Raw genomic sequence first — 23,563 nt, 5'->3', positions numbered from 1 at the left:
ATGGCATCGCAACACGACAGCGATCTGGGCGATATCGACCCTCAAAACCCATACGCGTCAAGTAGCAAATGGCGCCACCAAGAGTCGACCAAATACGCCCGCCACGAGGCGCAACTCCAGGCGCGCGACGCTACGACAACTGACACGACCAATGATTTGGCCAATTATCTCAATTCCACCCGGATTGAGCCTCAGGGCGACGGGCACTCGTCGGGAAACTACCAGCCCATCCATCTGGCTACTAACAATGGCGAAGAACCGGTCGTCAACCACGAACAACACGATGCGTCAGATGGCAGAGAGATTGTGTGCGGTCCTCTTCTCAACTATCGCCGAATGGAACAGGGCTACTGGTTTGGCAGCGTTCTCATTGTAACCAAGGGCGGTGGCAAGGAGGTGCTTTACCACCCCTCGCTGTCTTTGCGACGAGTTGGCGGCGGACAAGGAGAGGCCCGGATCGATGGTGAGCGTCTGTATTCCGACAAACGCAACACCTTTTGGGCATTCAGCATCTGCGTGCCGCTCGAGCCCGAGGAGGCGAGTTACGAATATCAAGTGCCACAGTTGCGATTCTCCACCAGCCACAAGCCTCAAATCAACCGCTTCTTCATCCCCGCCATAAACGAGTCGATGCGCATCATGTTCTACTCTTGCAATGGCTTCAGCGTCGGCACCGACGAGGAGGCCTGGAGCGGTCCGGCCCTGTGGAACGACGTTATGCGGAAGCATGAAGCTGCGCCTCTCCACGTCATGGTGGGAGGTGGTGACCAGATCTACAACGATGGCATCAGAGTCCACGGTCCCTTGCGCACTTGGACAGACATTGGCAACCCCAAGAAGCGTCAAGAGTACCCCTTCCCAGAGAAGCTTCGTGCCGAGTGCGACGATTACTATCTCCAAAATTACCTCCGCTGGTATAACACGGCGCCGTTTTCAACGGCCAACGGCCAGATCCCACAGATTAATATCTGGGATGACCATGATGTTTGTACTACCCTCGATAGCCCGGTATAGAGCCACAAACTAATGCGCCATACAGATTATCGATGGTTTCGGGTCCTATGTAGATAAGTTCATGCAATGCGACGTTTTCCGCGGCATTGGTGGCACTGCCCACAAGTACTACATGCTCTTCCAGCATCATCTTCCTCCTCCACCATCCACATACACATCCGGTAAGCTTCACTGCATGGTTTCAGATATATGGGAGATGCAAGATTAATATGGTGCTAATCAATCACTGTATCAACAGACTTTGCCGATAACGACGTCGATGGCACTCAAGGCATTGATCCAAATCAGCTGATTGACACGTACGTCGCACCCGGGAAGACCGAGCCTCAGTACATTGTCAGAACCAAGCCTGGACCCTATGTTGCGGAACATTCGTTTAACATCTACACCCGATTGGGTGCCCGTATTGCTCTTCTTGGCATCGATGCCCGAACTGAGGTGAGTAATTATACCTCTCAGATGGACTCTATAATGTCTACGGTGGCTAACACGACTTTCAGCGTACTCGACACCAAGTCAATTATCCTGAAACATACGACCTGATTTTCCAAAGAGCGCGTGATGAGTTGAGCGCCGCTGCCAGATCCGGTCAGCCTATCAAGCATTTGATTCTGCTTCTCGGTATCCCGATTGCTTATCCTGTACGTCTGCTTTATCACTATGCTTTGTCACGGAGAACACGGTTGCTAATCAAATTACATCACAGCGCTTGACCTGGCTAGAGAACATTCTTCGAAGCCCCCTTATCGGCCCCGTCAAGCTCCTCAACCGACGATTTGGTGTCGGCGGTGGCTTTTTCAACCACTTTGACGGAAGCGTAGATTTACTTGATGATCTTGATGATCACTACACGGCCAAGACACACAAGGTTGAGCGAGCCCAGCTGGTTGTAGAGCTTCAAAAGCTCTCGGCCGAGTTCTCGGTGCGAACCACTATCCTAGGAGGCGATGTTCATCTAGCTGCCCTGGGTCGCTTCTACTCCAATCCCAAGCTCAAGGTTCCCGCCGAGGAAGACAGCAGGTACATAGTCAACGTTGTTTCGTCGGCCATTGTCAACAAGCCCCCGCCTCAAGCCGTGGCCAATCTCCTTGCACGACGAAACAAGATCCATCACATGAACTCCAAGACTGATGAAACTCTGCTGGATCTGTTTGACAAGGACCCGGGCAACTCTACAAAGACTGCCAGTCACAACAATTGCACGATGCCCAGCCGCAACTTTGCTATTCTGACAGAGAATTCTCCCACTAATCAGACTAACGGGGTTGTGCCCGAGGTGAATGGCGAGGCGCACACGTTTGAGGGACTCGACGGCCATTCCGAATTACACAAGGGAGAAGTCGGTTCTGGTTCGAAGCACAAGGCAGCTTCTGATGATGCACACGGCAAAGGCCACGATGGCAGCCTGGATATTCGCATCAGCGTCGAGATTGATCAGCATGATCCTGAGGGCCGAACAGAGGGCTATGGCTTGACCGTACCAGTGCTGACTTATCGCCCCAGGACCCAAGCGTCCTCGAGAGCTGTGTCCACTGCCACAAGCGTTCCAAGCCAGCAGTGAGGTCTATAATGGAGAAGCCATTTTCTCGTGCACGGCGCATGGTACGCATTTTGGTGTTGGTGATATACGATACCCCGGGGCTTATTGGTGAAGGAATGGCGTCATGAGTTGGAACGTTATGATGAGCAGTCAAGAGTTGGGCATGACGCAATGATGGAAGATACCACCAAGTCTGGTCTCGAGGGAATGTTTTGTTTTCGTGTCTTCTTTTTTCCCATGCTGGGGGCTGTATAGATACCTAATACTGTTCTGTTCGTTGTGAGTGCATGTTAGTCATTCACTAAGGTAAGGGGTGAAGAACTCGAGTATGGTGTAAGTTAATGTAGTGTTCAATTGAGATTGTTTAACCCACGGCTAAGCGCAGCTTGCGTGACAAATGGCTGTTTCTTTCATGTGATGTTACCAAATCCCAGCCATTCCCAGCAGCGTATGAGTCGTGGAAACTCCCTACTTACCATCAAATGCAAGACGATTTAACCCCCACAAGCAGTCTAGCTCCGCAAAAAATGGTTAAGCATGCTTCTTTTTCTTTTTTCCTTCTTTTTTCTTCAGCAACGGCTCTCGACGGGATCCATTGGCCGACTTCGGTGCCCCAATTGTCCAATCCCCAGAAGGCTCGATACTTGGGCGAAGCCGTCACAAGTTGGCCGCCCCCACTGCCCCTCATCTCCAATCGCCTTTAACCCGCGATAAGCCGAGCCTCCAATGCGCGATAGCCCAAAGATAAGTTGGGGTAGAACCTCTTTGCGGGGAGAAACTCGACTGATACCAGACTTTTTTCTTGTCTTTTTCTTTTTCTTTGTCTCGTTTGGAGTTTTATCATTGCCCTTTGTCGAGGTTTTGCTAAAAAGAAAAGAAAGTCGTTCAAGATGCAGTCTGCTGTGCTGAGACGAGCGGGGGCAAAGGGCCTGCGCAGTTGCGGGTGCAGAGTCCCGAGAGCTTCGTTGGCGACGCTGGCGACGTTTCGACCTCCTACAATCAAGAATGAGCCCAACGTAAGTAAACGGTTGGTTTAGAAGACTTGAAGAGAAAGCTTTGATGCTAATGTAATTGGTTTGATAGCAACACTATGCCAAGGGCAGCCAGCAGCGAGAGGGTTTGACGGCTGCCGTCGAGAAGCTACAGAGCAAGCTGCCTCTCGAGGTCCCAGTTGTTGTAGGAGGCCAGCAGGTATGTTGAATCTCTTTGAAAGCATAATCTTGACTTTCAACAAGCTAAACTAACTGAATGAATCCCCTCAGATCAAAACCTCGTCCCTCTCCAGACAGCTCAACCCCTCCGACCACTCAAAGACGGTCGCCTCATACCATACCGCCACGCCCGCCGACGTCTCCAAGGCCATTGACGCTGCGCTGGCCGCAAAGCCGGCATGGGAGTCGCTCCCCTTTGCAGACCGCGCCGCCGTCTTCCTCAAGGCCGCCGACCTGGTGTCCGGCAAGTACCGCTACGACATCATGGCCGCCACGATGCTCGGCCAGGGCAAAAACGCCTGGCAGGCCGAGATCGACGCCGCCGCCGAGCTGGCAGACTTCTTCCGCTTCAACGTGCAGTACGCCCAGGAGCTGTACAGCCAGCAGCCCGAGCACCACTCGCCCGGCGTGTGGAACCGCCTCGAGTACCGCCCGCTCGAGGGCTTCGTCTATGCCGTCAGCCCCTTCAACTTCACGGCCATTGCCGGCAACCTGCCCGGTGCTCCGGCCCTCATGGGCAACGTGGTTGTCTGGAAGCCCAGTGACTTTGCCATTGCGTCCAACTGGCTGGTCTACAACATCCTTCTCGAGGCCGGCCTGCCCAAGGACGTGATCCAGTTCGTGCCCGGCAACCCCGTCGAGATTACCAAGACGGTCCTGGAGCACAAGGAGTTTGCGGCTCTGCACTACACCGGCAGCACTGCCGTGTTCCGAAAGCTCTACGGCGCCATTGGCGAGGGCGTTGCCGAGGGTAGATACAGATCGTACCCCAGGATCGTGGGCGAGACTGGCGGCAAGAACTTCCACCTGATTCACCCGTCTGCTGATATCGAGAACGCGGCTATCCAGACTGTCCGCGGTGCCTTTGAGTACCAGGGCCAAAAGTGCAGCGCTACGTCTCGCATCTACGTTGCCAAGTCTGTCTGGCCCGAATTCAAGGAGCGATTGGTCTCCGAGACCAAGAAGCTCACTCAGGGCGTCCCCTGGGACCACTCCCACTTCATGGGCCCCGTGATTCACGAGGCCTCCTTCAAGAAGCTCTCGAGCGCCATTGACGAGGCCAAGAGCGACAAGGACCTCGAGCTCGTCTTTGGCGGCACCTACGACTCGTCCAAGGGCTACTTTGTCCAGCCCACCATCTACCAGGCCATCAGCCCTTCCCACAAGTTCCTCTCCACCGAGTTTTTCGGCCCCATCCTCACCGCGCACGTCTACGACGATGCCGCGCCCGATGCCTTTGCCAAGGTCTGCGAGCTGGTCGACGGCACCTCCGAGTATGGCCTCACCGGATCCGTCTTTGCCAACGACCGCGAGGCCGTGCGCTTCGCCGAAGAGAAGCTGCGCAACGCGGCGGGCAACTTTTACATCAACTGCAAGAGCACCGGCGCCGTTGTCGGACAGCAGCCGTTTGGCGGTGCCAGGGCCAGCGGCACAGACGACAAGGCCGGCAGCCCCAACCTGCTGACGAGATTCGTCAACATTCGGTCAATTAAGGAGGAGTTTGCGGCCACGACACAGGTGTCATATCCTAGCAACGAGGTTTAAATCAATCCGCCGACACTTGCATGATGGATTGGAGCACTGTGTAAGAGGGGTGTAAGGTTGATGATGTATGGCGTTGACATTTTTCCATTTTTTTACTTTATAATTTCTTTGCATCTAGGGTAGGATGCTGGCGTTGAGCGACGAGAATCGTCGACATGCATAATCTCCTGTACTGGGAGAACCCCATCAAAACCACATTGATGATGTTAAATTGAAACCAATTGAAATCAATTGAGAATAATAGACTATGTGATATGACGAAATGCGTGCGTGCTGTATTACCTACTCGGGTCATGATATGTAGCCTAATCTTTTGGCAGCAATGCTTCATACGCGCAACCCTGCTACTCTGTTACGACATGACGATTAAACACGACGAATAGGAGAAAGAGCTTAAAGCCAAGGCAGCCTTAACAAGGCCTTGAATACTAGTCGATGCAATACAAAAGTTTATACACTCATCCCCTTGGCTGAAACCTTGGGGCATCGAATCAGCTAACTTGCCCATCCACTTCGTATACACGAGGCCAGCTCCGAGCACTACTGAGAGGCCGGGGGGTTCACACAAAGGTCAGTATGTATTACAAACAACCTGGAAGTCATTAGCCATCGGCTCTCTCGAATAGGCTTAAATGCACGCCCACAAGGCAAGATCCCAACGGGCTGAGCGGAATTTGAGTGTTTTTGATGGGGGGGCGCAGCTGCATGAGAGTCGAGCCGTGAGTGGACGCTCCATCCCACGGGGATCTTGAGCTTGCCGGATTGCCGTGTGGAGAGGTGCTATGCTACGGTTCGATATGCCGGTACCTGGAGAGCAAGTATAACGTGTGTTGGTTAATCGGGTAGTTTATTTCTTTTCCTTCTTTTTCCCTTTTTGCCTGATAAGGAGAGCCGAGCATGGTACTAGGTATTAACATGTATGGGGTACTGTACCAAGACCTGGGCTTTGTTGGGAACGAGGGCGAGACACTGCGTCTTAGATTTCAAGCTGGGCATTTTCCAAGCACCAGCTCCCAGCGAGTCCAATCCAATTGCAGCTGGGTTGCTCAAAATCCTAATCTCTCCCTTCTAGAAATGCCCATTTTCCCTCCTCCTCACTCACTAGCGCAGCGTGGCGCAACCCACTGCGATCCAAGCGAAGTACAGAGGTAAGTGGGATTCCTTGGAACATTGCCACAGGACACGCGAGCTTGTCCAACGTGGTTATCGAAAAGACGAAAACCCCCGGAGCCAGCCTTGGAAGGGGGTCCGTGCAGAAGATGTCATCCGCAAAAAAAGAGGTTCGTATCGGAAAAGGGACCCAAGATGGCGCGTGCTTATGTGTGGGATTCCTGGGGCACGACGTTTGGGGGTTTGTTTGAGGAGCGGGAAGAGGGAATGTCGGAACTTGAATCTCAAGTCAATCCCTCGGCTTGGCAGTGAATGAGGGCACATGATCACTATGGATAAGAATAAACATGGGGATAAGCAATCCAATGCAAAGAAGAGAATAAAAGTAATACTGATAGAAAATGAAAACCATCCGAAAACGGGCTTCCGGAGCGCAAACCATCTCGCCTCGAGTCCGCCGCACTTCTCACCACTTTCCGCCCCCTTGTCCTTGCTGCCCTTCTTCTCTCTCCCCGACTTGGCAGCCCAGCGAGAGCACGAGAGCACGAGACTCGCCGGCGAGGTCTGAGAGGATGAGACGGACCGTGTCAACGGCAAGTGGAGGAAAAAGCAAGAGAAAAAAGCTTGGAGAGGCGGCGCCCAAGAAGAGCTTGCAGGGACGTTCAAGGGTCGAGGCTCGCCACATGGGCTGGTCCGGGCTGCTGATTCGTCCACTCGCCGGCGACACCATGGGGAGCACGCGACACTTTTCTCGATGATGCTTGGTCAATTGGCAGAGGCACGTTTTCGGCCTTCTTTTCTGCTCGAGTTACTTTTTGGTTCGCCCAGCTGGGGGAGGAGGAGAGAGAGGGAGGGGGTTGTCTCTTCATGTGTTAATCCTCCTTGTGCCGTCTTATCAGGACAAGGAGGTACTTGTGCCGTACCATACATAGTGAAATAGCTGAGGCCTGCTCATGGGCACCGTTCCTTTCTCTCAGACGCCTCTCATCTCGACCTCTCCCCTTTTCTCCGTCTTCTTTTTCTTTTCCTTTTTACTTTAATTCCTCATATAACCGCTCCGCCATCCGTCTTTCCAGGGTGCATAAGTGGTCTCGTGCCGCCCATTGCCTCTGTGCTTCTGCCGTGATACCTCCCGCCGCTCACCGGTTCTGCAAACGGGAGCCCTATCGCCATACTATCTCTCTCCCTTGCCCAACACACGACATTTGGGATTGATTTCTTATCTTCTTCTTTTCCTTTTATTTGCATTATCACCCCTGGTCAGACAAGAGATACACAGGCTCTGAGTACACAGCATCTTCGATCGGAAAGCGGACCACGTCCCTACAAATAAAAAAAAGAAAAGAGACACACACCAAGCCAACCCGCTGCAACACCAACAGCCGTGGCTCAAAAGCCATCTCCGAGCTTATCTCGGCCTACCACGAGTGGAAACCTCCCGCCACCAGAGACCCTTGCATCAGAACACCAAAACTCTCGGTTAAGCAGCAAGCTCCGTGGCCCGCATAATTTCAATCCGGTGCGCCTATTCTCTTTGGAATCGCGGCCGCAAGAAACAAGTTTCCGGGAGGAGGGTAGTGCCGCTGTCGTCACCAGTACCCATCGTCTCCTGCAACTTGCAACAAGGCAAATAGGTTCGACTGCGCCTCAACGGCCCTGCCGCGTAACTCCCTGGACGGAAAAAGAAAAAAGCAGTTTTTCTGTGACTAAAGCGGTCCCTGTTTTGTGTGTGTGTTGCGTCGTGTTGCGAATAGTTCGAACCTGCGGCTCCGCGGATCGCGGAGCGTGGCCGAGACCTTTAGACGCAGATCCAGTGCCGAGGGGGAAAACACACACACCCCCGTTTGCTTACAGAGGAGACTCGTCATCTAATCGGAGGAGAGACGCAAGGGAAAAAAAAAAATAGCTGCTCTAAGTCCAAAGCGGACCATGCCTCGTCCTGCGCTGCCGCCGACGCCCGGGTCCTCGTCTGATATCAGGGGCAAGGATGGCATGCAGCAGCTTTCGTCTCTGCAACTCGCCTTTGAGCTGCCTCCGCCGGCCATCCACGATGCAGCAGCAGATGCATCTCGCATCTCGCCCGTCGACTCCAAGCAGCAGCAGCAGCAGCTCTCGCCCCTCTCCACGCCGTCGCTAGGCCTGGACAACGTTGCCACGTCGCCAAAGACAGTAGTCTATCCCATGCAGGCGGCCGAGACGGTCAAGTCCCGAAGACGCTCGTCCGCCGCCACCACCAAGGAGCCCAAGGAAAACACCTTTGCCCTGCCGCCGCCGCCCACGCGCTCCAGGAAGATCATCCAGATGAAGCCGCGAACCCAGGACACGGCCGCGGCCTCGGCTTCCACCAAGGAATCGTCTGCCCGGGCCGCCGGGAAGGCTGCCGCCGCCAAGACCGCCGCTCCGGGGCCCGACGCCGGGGCCGGGGCCGGAGGTGCTTCGGCCAAGGGCGAGTCAACAACAAAGAAGAAGCAGCCCAGCGCAACGAGCGCTGCTGGCAGGAAAATCGCTCGCAAGACTGCCCACAGCTTGATTGAGCGGAGGAGACGGAGCAAGATGAACGAGGAGTTTGCGCTGCTCAAGAGCATGATCCCCGCGTGCACGGGCGAGATGCACAAGCTGGCCATTCTACAGGTTTGTTCTTCCCCTCCCCCCTGAATCTAAAAAAACGCAAATCCAAACCAAACCCTCACTAACACACAAACTCTCTAGGCTTCCATTGAATATGTCCGCTATCTGGAAGACTGCGTCGCCAAGCTCAAGGCCCAGCAAGAGCAATCCCAGAGCAGCAGACCCGAGGCCTCACACAGCCCCTTACCACCCATCCGCGAATTCCACCCAACCTTCCACGAGGACCCGGCAGACGTCGAAATGACCGACTCCGAGGCGGCCACTTCCCCCGTCTTCGCGCCCCAGCGGCCGTCCGTCTCGCCGGCGCTGCACGCCCAGGACTCGCGCCACCGCCAGCACTCGTACTCGTCCGTGTCGACGGACCAGCGGCACTACAGCTACAGCGCCTCCACGACGACGTCGCCTGCCTTTGGGCCGCAGATGTTTGCTAACAACGGCGGCGGTACCGGCTACACGCACAGCAGCACTTCGGCGTCTGGATCGACGCTGACGAGTCCTGCGTTGTTGCCGCAGACGGATCTTGATCATGAGGCTACGGCGGCGTTGCTGATGCTTAATAGCGATAGGAGGGGGACGGCGGCGAATAATAACCGCGCCCTGTCTGTTCGTGATTTGCTGAGCTCATGATTTTGATGTTCCGTCTTCATCCTCGTAATACCCCGAGCTTCAATGATGCGACGATTTTTTTTTCTTACCAGTTGTTTCCCTTCATTTTTTTTTTAACATCAATGCTCCGTCTGTGGGGGCCCTGAGCAAAAAATACACGATACCTGTCTTTTTTTCTGCTCCAATTTCCCCCCCTTTTCCCGCATCTTGGTACAATGAAAATCCAAAATTCAGAAGCAAACCCGTGGGGCAAGAGAAGAACATTGAAAAATGGAGTCTGTAATGGGATTTGAGGAGTTCTGAGGGTTATGGGTTCTGGCGCGGATCCCAGAGATATATACACTTACCAAAACATCTTTTTTCATTTCTCTATTTCTCTCTTCTTTTTCTTTTTACTTGTTTTAGTTTCAACTTTGGCTGGGCAACAACTATCAAACAATTGTGCGAAACGGGAACAGGACCGCACTGGAATCGGCACCGGGAGAGGAAATACCATGGCAAAAAGACGGCCCCTGAGATGCGTGGGTACTGATTTTTAATACCACGAAGAGGGGAGCCGCGATTTCTGGAATATAATTGTTCTTGTTATTTTTATTTCAACGTAAGTAGTAGAATTAAATCAATGATAATTCTTCACATCCAACGCCGATAATGTGTGTTTAATGCATATTCATTATTTGGAGTCTTCCCCCCCCCTTTTTGTAATCTTTCACTCCACTTCCTTCTTGCTTTGTTTTTCTTCTATTAGGCTTTTAATCTCTCGCTTCCAGCAATATCATCGTTGGCGTCCTTGACAAGGAAACTATTTATATTTTGTCAGTAAAGGACATATTTCGCACTTAATCTCATGCCATCTCTTGGAAACTCACTTGTACCAAAGAATAGTCGGCCCAATCGTCATCAGGTGCCATAAGCTGTGGGCGTCGATGCAGCCCAGCCAAGGCGGAAAGTCAAACAGCTCCATGCTCATGGCAAACATGACCCAGGCCACAGCCAGACCAGGCCACATGGCCCAGACGCGGCGGGACTTGCGGTAGCGGTCGAAACTGAACCAACTCCACAGGGCGTTCTGGATGACGCCGAGCACCACGTTGGCGGCCATGTTGTACGTGTAGTCCCAGCTTACACCCTTTAGATATCCGACGTGGCAAGTGTACAGCACCAAACAGAGCAGCGTCCATGCTCGTAGGACGGAGCGTCTTCGTGGGGTCGGGCGGTCGAGGCGGAAGATGCGCACAAAGGTATAGTACATTCCATACAGCACGCTGGCGCCAGCGGCGAAGTAGTCGAGCTGCTCGGTGACGGCAAAGTCGCGAGTGTGGAAGATGGAGCTAAACACCCACGAAGCAAGTCCAAAGTAGGAGAAGAACTCGTAGTAGGGCCGTAGCGAGTAGTCGGCCGGGATGAGGGCGCGCACTTTCTTGAGGCCCTGCCAGTGCGCCCAGAAGTTGCCGATCGAGAAGAGCACGGAGAAGGGCTCCTGCATGCCCATGAAGCGGTAAAAGGGCCATTTGCCGTGGAACTGGACAACGGGGAGGTCGGTGGCGACGCGCGCGCCGGTGATGATGTGTTGGCAGGTGTAGTCGCATTCGGAGGCGCAGTTCCAGAAGAGGAGGCGGCGGGACAAGGCTGGCAGATTCTCGTTAGCGGCTGATTTGCTCGATCATGTTTGTTCTTGTTCGTCTTTGGAGGGGCGAGAGAGAGAGTTACGGATGGGCGTGGCAGCCTTGCCGGGCGCGCAGTTTTCGGCTTGGCAGATCTGGAACAAGGACATCTGTCAGTAACGATTGCGCAGGACATTGAACAGTGAGGGCGAACATACGTCAAGACATTGCTTGAACTCGGGCAATTGATCACCAGTAGAAGCAAGACTAGCACCGGCAAAGAATGCTACGACAAGCAAGATCAGGGAGATGGCGCGAAAGCCTGGCTTCCCGCCATATGAAGCGATCATGTTGCCAGCATGGACGGAGGGGAGTTAACAATCCAGGTTAGACGAAGAAAAGAGAAGAAGAATTGGGAGACAAATGTCAGGGTTGTTAAGCACTGCGACGAAAGAGGGGACGTGGATCAAAAGGCCACGGTAGAATCAATTATTAGTAAGTGGTGGTTGATTCTGGGTTTGGGTGTGGATATGGATATTGATATGGATATGCTGGCTCTTGGAGGTTTGGGGAATAAGATTGAGCATTATGGAGTCGAGGTGTGGGCGGGTCGTTGGCGGGTAATTCGGGGTCAATCGGACAGGCGATTGGGCATCAGGGTACCGGTACGAGCATGAAGTAAAAGTACTCCATCCTGCACCACAAAGACTTGCGAGCATGGTGTAAGTCTTGCTGCTAATACTGCTGATGAGCACTTCCTCTCTATCTGCCAAGCAGACATCGGGGCTTTACATAATGTGAGATTTGTTTAATTGCAAACTTGCCGTGGATGGCGCTTGTTTTTTTGCCAAGGGATAGCTCTGTTGGTGTCCATCTCTTGGTGAACTACGAGTACCAGCTCCCGCTAAGCTTTAACGTTGGTGAATGCGGTATTTCAATGAGACGGGAATGTACCGGTACATGCAGACTCCACGTCACATGCAGTCCACTCAAGTACAGTACTCTGCGCTGTTCTCTCTCCAGACCAAACGAATCCGTCTCTCTGCATCATCACCACCGCCTGTCCAGCGAATTGATGCACCGCTGGCCTTTTGCCGTGCAATTGCTGCTTACTCGCCTGCGTATGTCCTGCCATTGAACCAGCGCCATTTCAGTCTGTCGCAGCCTTTTTATTTTATTTTGTATTTTCTGCCCTGCATAACATCACTCAGACCGCTAGCGCCGGTTCCAGCGCCGTGCCTGGATCCGTCGTTGCCCACGGCAACCGGGAGGGCGTTGATTGGCCGCTTTGTTTCGCAAACACCACCAGGCAAAAATAATCCTGGGTCTAGCTCTCTCCGCTCTTCATCCTTGATCATGCACCCCTTCGCAACGGAGCTCCCAGTTTGTTAATCGCCTGCTGCCCTCCGGATCACGGGGAGGCTGCACACGTAACATATTTTATCGATTCGGCAACAACCAGCCGCCAATTGCTGGCCATCCACGACCTATTTCGCTTGACCGCTAACCCGCAAAACAACAACATGGCGACGGCTGCTTCGCCAACTCCCATGGGAGGAGCCGGTCCTACCCGCCGAATGTCGCAGCGACAGCAAGCCTTGCGCCAACCGCCCTCACGATCGGCCTTTACCAGGACCGAGAGCCAGCAGGCGTCCTCGTTCCAAGCCCGAAACAACCCGAAGCAATTCAACGACGACAGCTCCGAAGATGAGATTCCCGTGCCTATGAAGCTCAGCGCCCTCACCAAGGCGCTTCTCAACGATGGCGAGCCCGAGTCCTCTCAGCCTGCAGAACGACCGCCCTCACCACCACGAACACGAAGACGGATAAGCCAATTGAACGCATCGACATCGTCCGTTTCTGAGAGGGGGAGGCATTTGAGATCTACTAGCGAGAAACCCGAGGACAAGAATTCAAGAGCCTCGAGTCCCGCCAGGGATCGTGGTGCAAGCCCCGTAACAAGGAAGAGGGTAGTGAGGCTCAGCAACACTCCACAGAGCCTGAGCCAGATTCAGCCTTCCAAGAGGCGCTCAAGCTCCTTCTCTCGATCAACGCAGCGCCATCAGCAGACTAGCAGACCGTCCAGTAGGGAAAAGTCGGCCGATGAGAAGCCAGAGCCACAGGCTGACATCAACACCCCCGCCCATGGCAACCGTATCGTGAGAATATCTACAAACTCCTCTGGCAATCGCAGTAGAATGGGATCAACAGGCCTGTCCTCGGGGCGCTCATTTGATCGATCTGTTGTGGACAAGTCTGCCGGCGAAATGGACTATGAGCAGGAAGAGATCCCTCAAACTGTTGCGCGAGACACAGCACTGGCCGCTAGCTATGGCAGTGTATCACGATATAACTCAGCGGTAAGAGGCCGACTGGATGATAATGCCAACCCTCAGAGCTCAATGCGCGTCAAGCGCGTCGGGAAGATCCCTGGAACATTTCTTAGTGGACCAGCACGGCGTGGTAGGCGGAGGCAAAGTGATGAGGATGCCGGGGAAGAAGGAGAAATGGATCAGTACAATCCCCAACAGGAACAAGACAACAACGTTGTGGAGGACATGCCAGATGTTGCTTACTATCCTGATGGAATCCGAGACTTTAATTCTGGAAGTCCTGTTAGTGCGAGTGCTTCGGCTAGGGCCCTCCATAGGAGACACCTCTCTAGCATGGACTCCCGGTCTGGGTCTGGGTCTGGGTCTGGGTCTGGGTCTGGACGTCCCTCACCACGGGGGATTGAGGTCGAAGCGGAGCCCCTGCGATATCCGCCATTGCAGAGGGACAATGAGGAGGCAGAAGAGGAGGAAGAAATACCGTATAAGAAATCAGTGCTTCGCGCCGAACTGCCTTCAGCTCATGATCAGGAAAACGACGCTCACCGGAGCTATAAGCGCTCGAAATCTTCCTTTGATGATGGGATGGACAAGGCTCCGCCACGACCCATGAGCGTCGACCCTATTCCAGCCAGACCTACTTCACCAGAGCGAAAGCCGCTGGCGCCCGTTGCCAACAACACACCTCAACGGCCTGCTCCCCCGCCTCCTCCCAAGATGTCTGTCATGGAGGCGGCTACATCAACGACTGGCGCTGCAGCCACAGCCACCTCAACGAAGCAGCGGAGGAACGTGTTGAGGGTCAATGGAAAGACTTATACCAGGCTTGATTGCCTTGGCCGTGGTGGCAGTGCCAAGGTGTATCGCGTAACCGCTGAGAATGGACAAATGTTTGCTCTAAAGCGCGTGGCTTTGGAAAATGCCGACGAACTCACCATCAGAGGGTACAAAGGCGAGATAGACCTCCTTGGAAAACTCGAAGGGGTGGATCGGGTTATTAATCTGTATGCCTACGAGATGAATACAGAGAAGCAGGTGCTCAGTTTGGTAAGTAACGGCAACCTTGCTTTACAACGAAGTTGGCGAGTTGAATGAGACTTGCTAATCCGTCAATTGATGTAGGTCATGGAAATGGGTGAAAGAGATTTGAATGCCCTCCTTGCTAGTCGCCAGAGCCCCGAGACTTCCAGGTTCGACCCCGTATTTGTTCGCTTCTACTGGAAGGAGATGCTCGAATGCCTGGCCGCCGTCCACCAGCATGACATCGTTCACTCCGACCTGAAGCCCGCCAACTTTGTTCTCGTCAAGGGCAGACTCAAACTTATTGATTTCGGCATTGCCAATGCCATCCAGACCGACGAAACTGTGAATGTCCATCGCGAAACCCAAGTCGGCACACCCAACTACATGTCACCCGAGTCCCTGCTAGACTCCAACAACCCACGCGGCGGTCGTCTTCCTGGCCGCCCTAAGCTGATGAAGCTCGGAAAATCCAGCGACGTCTGGTCACTGGGCTGTATCCTCTACCAAATGGTTTACGGCATGCCGCCCTTTGGCCACATTGCGAACCAGATGGCGAGATGCCAAGCCATCATAAACTGGGATCATCACATTGAGTTCCCTTCTCGCGGCATAGGCGGTGCTCCCGTTCCACCTTCACTTATCAGGACCCTGAGGCGATGCCTCAACCGAGACCACCACATGCGGCCGACGTGCGAGGAACTCCTTTATGATAGTGATCCGTTCCTGTACCCGGCAGAAATCAACAGCGACAAGGCCCTTCCCATCGACGAGGAACTCCTCGGCAGAATCATCCAGAGCGTTGTCTCAAGGTGCCGAGAGCGCATGCCGACAGAATCAGAGGGCGCAACCGTCTGGCCGCAGGCATACTGGAACAGCATACGAAAATCAATGGCAAACAGACAACAATAATACTAATGTCAAATAGACGGAATTTGTCTATACGAAATCATGAGCAGGATAAACCAGGACCATCAAAGTCGTCAAGGAGCAGGCGTTTTTTATCTTCGTTTTTACAATTTTTATATCTTTCTTCACTGAATGAAAGACTAGGGCAAAGGGAGAAGAGAACCAAAAGAAAAGACGGTTCTCATTATGTTTCACGAAGGCCTCACCAACTGGGTGTTGAGGAGTTTTTATCTTTCCCTTCTTTTTTGTCTTCCTCTTGTGTATATACACGCCGTCTTGCGTTAAAGCGGGTTATTTTTTTATGAATTGGGTACTAAGGAAGGATGACAGGATAGAATAGCTGTTTTTGGAGACATGGCCTTGCGGTATGGCGTGAAATGGATGTCACATATCATGACGTTTTTTGCATGATTTCCTCTTGATCAGATATTTGTTCTAATTGGTGCTTTTGTGCTGCTGCCTTTATTGTTTTTATATCCTTTTCTTTCTTCTTGGTATTGTACAGCCAGCCATATACGTATATGCTGGGCGCTAGATGATACATTTTGCCTTGGAGCGTCGTAACATTGCTCATCAAAACTTTCGCTTTGGCTTTTTCTCCCTCGCCTCATTTCATTTCCATTTCCAAAATTGTTACCAAACTAGACTTCATGAGGAAGCCTCAACCTCATCCAGATTCTTAATGTTCAGCTCAGAGATGCGCAAGATGGTATATCGATGCTTGCTCTTAGCCTGACGCTTTCTCCTCTGTCTCCGCTTCGTCTTAATCTTGATCCGCAGCGGCTCTGACTCGGTCCCCAGAACAGTCGCACGGCACTCAAACACCCTCTCGTCGACGTGGGGAGCGCCCTTCAAAGTGTAATCTCTGCTGCCGATGATGCTGGCACGATTCAGGCGCAGCACGTCTCCAGGGAGAACACCGGGCATCTTGAACGGCAGACGAATCTGGTCGCCCTCCTGGACTAGATACGGGAAGCCGTGGATGTGGATGGTGATGTAGTGGCCGGGCTGGGCGGCGAGGAGGGGCAGAAGCGTCTTGACGGAGTCGGTGATTGGCGTGGGAGGCTCGACAGGGTGACTCTTTTTGAAGGCCAGGGGTCGGACTTGATCCTCGGTGGGATTGGGGGCATTGTTGACGTGAAACTGCGCAACGGGCTCGACAATTGGCGCCGTGGAGTTGAAGCTTCGATGCTGGATGTGACGAAACGGAGCGAATAGAGGGGCGATGCGGGAGCTGGGAGCCCTAAGCTCCAGCACGGAGCGAAGGAGTGCTCTACTCATGTTGAGGAGATGCGAAGTAGCAACCGCAATGCCCGGATTTTTGCAGCGGTTGGCACTATTTTCTCAGCTTGTAGGCGGATTGCATACAAAAAACCGAGAGCCCGGTATGGTGTTTTCAATGGCTCGATGCAGCTTTGCGATTTGCGGGCCGGATTAGTGTGGCGCCGGGGTCCGAAGGAAATCTGGTTGACGAGCCAATGTATTTTTTTTTTCGACGCTGGGAATTTTTGCACCGTACTAGGTTCAGTCTCCACTGGGTTTTATACAGACAAGCAAAGTCCAGGAACAACACCGCCAGCATGGTATGTTTTTTCTTTTTGCAGAGGAAGATGCTCTGATTTGAAGATGACAATGGTTGTTCTAACTCCTTGCAGCCTCAGAACGAGTATATGGAACGGTGGCGCAAGCTGCACGGCCGCCGTCTCGACCATGAAGAACGAACCCGCAAGCGCATCGCCCGTGAAGGCCACAAGGCCTCGCAAGACGCCCAGAACCTGCGCGGCCTGCGAGCCAAGCTGTACCAGAAGAAGCGTCACAACGAGAAGATCCAGATGAAGAAGGCCATCAAAGCGCACGAGGAGCGCAACGTCAAGACGGCCGACAAGAAGGAGCCCTCGCAGCCCCTGCCCTCGTACCTGCTCGACCGATCCAACCCGTCCACGGCTAAAGCCCTCAGCAGCGCCATCAAGAACAAGCGCGCGGAGAAGGCGGCCAAGTTCAGCGTGCCGCTGCCCAAGGTGCGGGGCATCAGCGAGGAGGAGATGTTCAAGGTCGTCAAGACGGGCAAGAAGGTCCACAAGCGAGCCTGGAAGCGTGTCATTACGAAGCCGACGTTTGTGGGACCCGATTTCACTCGACGAAACCCCAAGTACGAGCGCTTCATCCGGCCCATGGGTCTGCGTTACAAAAAGGCAAACGTCACGCACCCGGAGCTGGGCGTCACCGTGCAGCTGCCCATCATCAGCGTCAAGAAGAACCCGCAGAACCCCCTGTACACGCAGCTGGGCGTTTTGACCAAGGGTACGATTCTCGAGGTCAACGTCAGCGAGCTGGGTCTGGTTACTGCGGGAGGAAAGGTCGTTTGGGGCCGATATGCGCAGGTCACCAACGAGCCCGAGAACGAGGGATGTGTAAACAGCGTGCTGTTGGTTTAAAGTTGTGGATGAATAAGGGAGGAATCTGGATTGGGATTTTTTGACACTGGACCGTGGCTGTCAAGGTGCATGTATTGGCGTTTTTGGCGTTTGGTACATACGAGTGCTTGATGTGAGAAAGAAAGAGACAACAAGTTAGATGGGGCAGATTAGGAAGCATGGAGTCTTCCGAGGATATCAGTGTACTCGTCGTCTGCGAGAGAAAAAAATTGTTCATTTAAGGGCTCAAATAGAAGCAAGTCAATAATACGAGGACGATTCTCAATGTTATGGTTCAATTTTTTCATGATGATAGTATTCTCTCTTGTTGGCTAGAACCCAGCTTGCAAATTGGGCTTGCAATACATACCCAATCAAATCCGACTAGTTTTCATCATCTGCTTCTTCTATGTTGTCTAACTGGAGTTACAATACTAGCTACTATACGCTATGAGAATTGTCAATATCCATCAATTTCACATGGATCCTTATCAGTCAATCCATATCGCCCAAATCTTCTAGCTCCAACAAGGCTCTGATTTTTTCAGTGGCTCTACCGCCACCAACTAGCAAAGACGCAAAACTTCGTCCCAAAAGTGGATAGCGGGGACCCTGTCAAGGCGGTGACAGCGATAAATTAATTTTCTGCCCGACCGAAAGCCTGCATTTCGCCGCTCCGACTCGAGTCCCTTCCCGCAAGCCAAAAAAAAATCCCATAAACCAGACAAAACAAGGCGCCTCCGTCCTTGTCTTTTTTCTTCATTCTACTTTTATTCCGTCTACTCGGATTAATCTTGTTTCTCTTGTCTCTGTTGCTCCCTTTCGAAACGAAAGAATAATAGACCGCGTTGGTGAAATAGACAGGCATTGTTTCAGCTTTCAAGTTTTTTTTATCTTCTACTTTCTCTCAAAATGAGCGGCGACAAGATGGAAGTTGAGTTGGCGGAGCAGAAGCTCAAGACGATGGAGCACAGCGAGCAGCACTACTTTAAGAGGTACGTTGATGAGCCCTGGGAGAAGGAGAGAGAGAAGAGAATTACAATCTTCTTCTGGTTCTTTGCTGTCTCAGTTGGGCAGTTTTGACGAATTTGGAGAATCCTTGGCTGACTTATACCTTGCGTCCAGCTACGATCATCACGGTACGAACAAACGAAAATGAATCACATATTGGCTTTTATAGGAGAATGCATTGTCTGACTTTTTTATTTTCTTTCGACATGAGCAGGAATCCACGAGGAGATGCTGGTGAGCACTTGTTCCCCTCCCCCTCCCCCTCCCCCTCCCCCTCCCCCCTCCTTCGTTTGCGATAGTTGCCCCTCTTCAGCTGCGAAACAGATAGCGCATATTGCAGTTATTCCCGTATCTGCAGGCCGAGAGGCGCCAAAACGACTCAAAAAGACATGCAGGCTGACGTTTTATGGTTGAAATGTAGAAAGATGAAGTGCGCACGAGGTCCTACATGAACGCTATCGTCCAGAACAAGCACATTTTCAAGGACAAGGTTGTTCTCGATGTTGGATGCGGCACTGGTATCCTTTCCATGTATGTCCGCAAAACCAACCATTCCCCCTCTTCCACGATTGCATTTCCTCGTTCAGACCTGCTTTGCGGGCAATCTGTCGGAACGACCCGGCGTATGAGGACGGGGAAAATATAAGAGGAAGAAAAAATAAGGACGATATTGATGCGGTTTCTGATTTAGGTTCGCTGCCAAGTCCGGCGCCAAGCATGTCATCGGTGTCGACATGTCCACCATCATCTTCAAGGCCCGAGAAATCGTCAAGGTCAACGGCCTGTCAGACAAAATCACCCTGATCCAGGGCAAGATGGAGGAGATTGAGCTTCCCTTCCCCCAGGTCGACATCATCATCTCCGAGTGGATGGGCTACTTCCTCCTCTACGAAAGCATGCTGGACACCGTCCTGTATGCGCGAGACAAGTACCTTGTCAAGGACGGTCTGATCTTCCCGGACAAGGCCACCATCTTCTTTGCCGGTATTGAGGATGGCGACTACAAGGAGGAGAAGATTGGATGTGAGTTTTCTCCCAAAAATGGTCCCTTTTCTGTTACACCAAGTCTAACAAAGGTCAAAACTCAGTCTGGGACAACGTCTACGGCTTTGACTACTCTCCTCTCAAGGCCACTGCCCTGTCAGAGCCTCTGGTCGATACTGTCGACCTCAAGGCCGTCGTCACCGATCCCGTCCCCGTGCTCACCCTCGACCTCTACACCTGCACCACCGCCGACCTCGCCTTCAACACCCCCTTCACCCTCACCGCTAAGCGCGATGACTTCATCCACGCCCTCGTTTCCTGGTTCGACATCGACTTCACCGCCTGCCACAAGCCCATCCGCTTCTCCACCGGCCCTCACACCAAGTACACTCACTGGAAACAGACCGTCTTCTACATCGAGGACGTCCTCACCGTCCAGAACGGCGAGGAGGTCCAGTGCAAGCTCGACGTCAAGCCCAACGACAAGAACCGCCGCGACCTGGACATTGAGGTCGACTACAGCTTCCAGGTCAACGATGCGACCAGGAACGCGTCCGGCCACAGTGCGTACAAGATGTGCTAAGTGTATATTTTTCCACTCTGTTTTTCGGACTGGGCGGCGCTTGGTGAGGGAGAGAGCAACAGATGAATCAAGGGGGGAAAGATGTAGCGGGATTTTCCAAAGAGCTGGTATGTTAGTTAGGGCGATTGAAAGATGGACAAAGGAGCTCTTGGCGGCGTATATATATGACTCTTTTTTTCGTGCGCAGGCTTGGGGAGGGATTAAAAAAAGGTAGATAGACAGACCATAGGGAGCGAGTAATACGACTCGGAATGAGAGAAACATTGAACCATATACCAGTGTCTACCTGAGCATTCTACAGGATTTCACGAAACAATGTGACTTGATTCAGGTGGGCATAATTCTTACTTTCAGTTACTACTAAACCTTGGTATATATTTCTCCCTCCCTCCCCGGACACTGAGAACTAAATGGGCATCTATGTTATTGAGTTGCGAATTTCTATATATCGCTTTTCAGTTTGTGAAATTTTGGACTTGTGATATTCCAGCATTTTTTGCCGTCCCAGAGTTTTCATAACCATCATGAAATTCGTCAACAATTTTTTTTCTGCTTTCCTTTGCTTTTTCCAATGTCGTCGCAAGTCAAAAACTGCGTGACTCGGGGTTCTCACTCTCGTCCACCTCTCTTTTCTCGTCTCTTTTTTTTTTTGGTCTTTTATACATTTTTACTGTTTTTCATTGCCGAGAAAATGAACTTGATTCATCATCAGACTTACGAGCCGTATTGCTTGATGATGCTGGCCACCTTGGTAGCCAGCTCATCAGCCTCGTGTCTTGTAGCAGCCTCGGCATACACACGGCAAGCATTCTCAGTACCGCTAGCACGGGCAAAGGAACGAGCCGTGGTGTATTTCCTAACGCACTGGTCAATCTCGTCCTGAGCACCGGGAGGGTGGCTGAGGCGGCGCTCGGCGTCGGTCGTCTCGAAGATGTCCTTGTTGGCCACTTCGACGCGGACGAGGCGGTTGGGCAGGTCGGTATAGGTAGTGGCCCAATCCTTAAGGGACCACGCCTTGTGGGCCAGAATCACCTCCACCATGAGCATGTCTGAGATGGCATCGCCGACGGTCTGGTTGATGAGGTCACCGACAGCAGCCAGCGTCTCCAGGGCGTCCTTCTGGGCGGGAGACTGGGGCTTCTTTTCTCGGAAGACGCGCAGGGCCTCCTGGGAGAAGACGACGGTGCCGTGGCCGTTGGCCTCAAAGTAGACGCCAACGTCAAACTGGCAGGCGGCGTGGTGCAGGTGCTTGACACCAGTAGGAGTGCAGACGACGGGAAGCTGCAAGTTCTTCTCAATGTATGTAGTGCTAGCACCGTTGGCGTAGGCGGTCTGGACTACTCCGATTCGCAGCTCCTCCTCTAGGCCAGCGGAGCGGACAAGGTCGCCGATGAAAGAGGCATTGAGGGAGGAGATGCGGTCTCCGTCCAGCATGAAGAAGCCAGAGTCGGGGTCAGCCCAGTAGTAGATCAGACGGTCTGCATCACCATCGAGCGAGCAGCATCGGGCTTCGGGGGTGGGCTTAAAGTTGGGAGGGGCTCGCTGCTTGGTCTTGACGAAGTCGGCACCGCACTGAGAACATTGGATGTTAGCTTGAATCTAGCATATGGAGTGATTCCTACTTACGTCGAGGTTGAGGACCTCGGGTCGCAGCACATCATCGTTAACGACCTTGACGTTGAATCCAGTCACATCCTTGGGGATGACCTTGAGAAGCTCATTTAGCTTGGGACCTCCAACGCCGTTGGCGCAGTCGACAATCAGCTGACCCTGGACCTTTCTGCCTCGCAGCGCACGGACAAAGGCCTCGGAGAGCTTGTTGTAGTAGCCAGCCTCGCTGACCTCGCCGTACGCCTTGGGGGTGCCCTCGGTGTTGACGCAGCGAGTCAGGTAGTGCAGCTGGGGGGTGGTGAGGATCTTGTAGTCGGTGTACTCGATGCCGGTGGCCTCCAGAGCGTCAGCCAGGGCAGTAACCAGGCTGTGGCCCGAGGGACGGGTATCGCGGCCGTAGACGACGCGGCCGGGGGTGTTGAGGTCGATCTTGAGCTGCGAAGCCAGCTTCTTGTAGGTCTCGAGGAGCTCCTCGTGGGTGGGGGCGTTGACCAGCAGCGTTGCGTGGGCCTCCCAGTCCTGCTCGAGCATCTCGCCCATGGGGTCGACAATCTTGACGCCGTTGTCGGGAGCAGGGTTGTGGCTGGCGGTGATCATAACACCAATTGCCTGGCCGTTGAGCTTGCGGCTTCGCAGACCAGCAATCAGACCGACACGGAACGAGACACCGGGCAGAAGGTCGGCCTTCATGCGGAAACCGGCGGTACCATACTTGTAGACGTGGCCCTCGACGATGGGGTGTTTGGCGGATGCCTCGAGAAATTTGGAGTCATCCATTCTGACGGTGAGGATATGTGTCGAGGCGGGATGGCTGTCCGAAAGGCTGCGTGGGTAGTAAAGCTGGGGGAGAGTAAGGCGGCGGGAGAGAAGAGTTGATGAGGGGTGAAGAAAAAGAGAAGAGGAGGAAGAAGAGGGTCAAGAGCCCAGGAGGTTTAAAAAAAAAAATAAGGGAAAAAAAAAGGAGAAGAGCAGCACAAGATTGTACGTTACAGGCGCAGGGCTGGCAGGTCAGAGAAGGCGGTGCGAGGGCTTAGAGAGAGGCCTTTATTTAGACCTCGCGGGTGGAGTCAATTGTGGCAGACCCCGTGGCGGTTCCACGCTTTTGATTGCCTCGATGGCCTGTGGCTTGTAAGGATGGATTGAGTGAGTGCCTGTAAGCCTCGATTTCGAGTGCAAATCAATGCAATGCAATTCCTTCAGCCTGCCGATCTACTATATATGGGTAGGTAGGTGGTAGTAATATGTTGCTACCGTACTGTAAGTGCAGCATCACAGAATTCACCCTCTGTAATCCGTATGCCCACATGGTATGGATTAAAGTCTATAATCCCTCAGAAAACAGCTCCCCGTCTCGTGTCATCGTCATCATTCTCAGCAGTCACAATCAATTCCAGGTCACGTTGCCCATCCTATGAGCTGTCACCCTCGGCCGTACCAATCAAT

General features: G+C 53.0%; 9 protein-coding genes across 9 annotated transcripts; 6 read left to right on the top strand and 3 right to left on the bottom strand.

Annotated features, from left to right (window-relative positions):
• On the top strand, positions 1-2,575 carry M431DRAFT_79408 (hypothetical protein; the record flags this gene model as incomplete). Its single annotated transcript, XM_024922810.1, has 5 exons — positions 1-984; positions 1,040-1,175; positions 1,253-1,452; positions 1,515-1,655; positions 1,721-2,575. 5 exons carry the CDS (start codon positions 1-3, stop codon positions 2,573-2,575), a joined length of 2,316 nt encoding a protein of 771 aa, XP_024777083.1.
• Positions 2,576-3,130: 555 nt separating this feature from the next.
• M431DRAFT_504976 (hypothetical protein) lies at positions 3,131-5,570 on the top strand. Its single transcript, XM_024918553.1, has 3 exons — positions 3,131-3,570; positions 3,638-3,745; positions 3,817-5,570. Exons 1-3 carry the CDS (start codon positions 3,445-3,447, stop codon positions 5,308-5,310), a joined length of 1,728 nt encoding a protein of 575 aa, XP_024777082.1. The 5' UTR covers positions 3,131-3,444; the 3' UTR covers positions 5,311-5,570.
• Positions 5,571-8,349: 2,779 nt separating this feature from the next.
• On the top strand, positions 8,350-9,675 carry M431DRAFT_78750 (hypothetical protein; the record flags this gene model as incomplete). Its single annotated transcript, XM_024922740.1, has 2 exons — positions 8,350-9,051; positions 9,130-9,675. The coding sequence occupies 2 exons, from the start codon at positions 8,350-8,352 to the stop codon at positions 9,673-9,675; spliced, it is 1,248 nt and encodes a 415-aa protein (XP_024777081.1).
• Positions 9,676-10,036: 361 nt separating this feature from the next.
• Positions 10,037-11,748, bottom strand: M431DRAFT_340128 (hypothetical protein). Its single transcript, XM_024914410.1, has 4 exons — positions 11,477-11,748; positions 11,365-11,413; positions 10,524-11,304; positions 10,037-10,456 (listed from the first exon to the last, which is right to left on the bottom strand). Exons 1-4 carry the CDS (start codon positions 11,606-11,608, stop codon positions 10,399-10,401), a joined length of 1,020 nt encoding a protein of 339 aa, XP_024777080.1. The 5' UTR covers positions 11,609-11,748; the 3' UTR covers positions 10,037-10,398.
• Positions 11,749-12,781: 1,033 nt separating this feature from the next.
• On the top strand, positions 12,782-15,520 carry M431DRAFT_2530 (hypothetical protein; the record flags this gene model as incomplete). The annotated part of the gene is made up of 2 exons (XM_024913799.1): positions 12,782-14,635; positions 14,711-15,520. The coding sequence occupies 2 exons, from the start codon at positions 12,782-12,784 to the stop codon at positions 15,518-15,520; spliced, it is 2,664 nt and encodes an 887-aa protein (XP_024777079.1).
• A 386-nt stretch (positions 15,521-15,906) lies between these two features.
• M431DRAFT_504969 (hypothetical protein) lies at positions 15,907-16,886 on the bottom strand. The gene has a single exon (XM_024918552.1). It carries the CDS (start codon positions 16,796-16,798, stop codon positions 16,166-16,168), a length of 633 nt encoding a protein of 210 aa, XP_024777078.1. The 5' UTR covers positions 16,799-16,886; the 3' UTR covers positions 15,907-16,165.
• A 211-nt stretch (positions 16,887-17,097) lies between these two features.
• Positions 17,098-17,952, top strand: M431DRAFT_479016 (hypothetical protein; the record flags this gene model as incomplete). Its single annotated transcript, XM_024915736.1, has 2 exons — positions 17,098-17,100; positions 17,173-17,952. 2 exons carry the CDS (start codon positions 17,098-17,100, stop codon positions 17,950-17,952), a joined length of 783 nt encoding a protein of 260 aa, XP_024777077.1.
• A 654-nt stretch (positions 17,953-18,606) lies between these two features.
• Positions 18,607-20,782, top strand: M431DRAFT_504967 (hypothetical protein). The gene is made up of 6 exons (XM_024918551.1): positions 18,607-18,926; positions 19,057-19,070; positions 19,157-19,176; positions 19,364-19,473; positions 19,634-19,965; positions 20,031-20,782. Exons 1-6 carry the CDS (start codon positions 18,844-18,846, stop codon positions 20,507-20,509), a joined length of 1,038 nt encoding a protein of 345 aa, XP_024777076.1. The 5' UTR covers positions 18,607-18,843; the 3' UTR covers positions 20,510-20,782.
• Positions 20,783-21,223: 441 nt separating this feature from the next.
• Positions 21,224-22,897, bottom strand: M431DRAFT_479014 (hypothetical protein; the record flags this gene model as incomplete). Its single annotated transcript, XM_024915735.1, has 2 exons — positions 21,224-22,081; positions 22,136-22,897. 2 exons carry the CDS (start codon positions 22,895-22,897, stop codon positions 21,224-21,226), a joined length of 1,620 nt encoding a protein of 539 aa, XP_024777075.1.
• Positions 22,898-23,563: the final 666 nt, after the last annotated feature.

Source organism: Trichoderma harzianum (assembly GCF_003025095.1).
Source record: "Trichoderma harzianum CBS 226.95 unplaced genomic scaffold M431scaffold_3, whole genome shotgun sequence".
NCBI classification, from domain to species: Eukaryota; Fungi; Ascomycota; class Sordariomycetes; order Hypocreales; family Hypocreaceae; genus Trichoderma; species Trichoderma harzianum.
This window is presented reverse-complemented; position numbering and strand designations above follow the sequence as displayed.

Bases quoted from the DNA above. Each gene is read 5' to 3' on its own strand.
- M431DRAFT_340128 (XM_024914410.1), bottom strand. From the start codon at position 11,608: ATGATCGCTTCATATGGCGGGAAGCCAGGCTTTCGCGCCATCTCCCTG. The intron at 11,414-11,476 runs GTATGTTCGCCC...TCCTTGTTCCAG, and splicing joins AGTTCAAGCAATGTCTTGAC to ATCTGCCAAGCCGAAAACTG. The intron at 10,457-10,523 runs GTGAGTTTCCAA...AAATATAAATAG, and splicing joins CCGACTATTCTTTGGTACAA to TTTCCTTGTCAAGGACGCCA.
- M431DRAFT_504976 (XM_024918553.1), top strand. From the start codon at position 3,445: ATGCAGTCTGCTGTGCTGAGACGAGCGGGGGCAAAGGGCCTGCGCAGT. The intron at 3,571-3,637 runs GTAAGTAAACGG...TTGGTTTGATAG, and splicing joins CAATCAAGAATGAGCCCAAC to CAACACTATGCCAAGGGCAG. The intron at 3,746-3,816 runs GTATGTTGAATC...GAATCCCCTCAG, and splicing joins TTGTTGTAGGAGGCCAGCAG to ATCAAAACCTCGTCCCTCTC.
- M431DRAFT_504967 (XM_024918551.1), top strand. From the start codon at position 18,844: ATGAGCGGCGACAAGATGGAAGTTGAGTTGGCGGAGCAGAAGCTCAAG. The intron at 19,474-19,633 runs GTATGTCCGCAA...TTTCTGATTTAG, and splicing joins GGCACTGGTATCCTTTCCAT to GTTCGCTGCCAAGTCCGGCG. The intron at 19,966-20,030 runs GTGAGTTTTCTC...GTCAAAACTCAG, and splicing joins CAAGGAGGAGAAGATTGGAT to TCTGGGACAACGTCTACGGC.
- M431DRAFT_504969 (XM_024918552.1), bottom strand. From the start codon at position 16,798: ATGAGTAGAGCACTCCTTCGCTCCGTGCTGGAGCTTAGGGCTCCCAGC.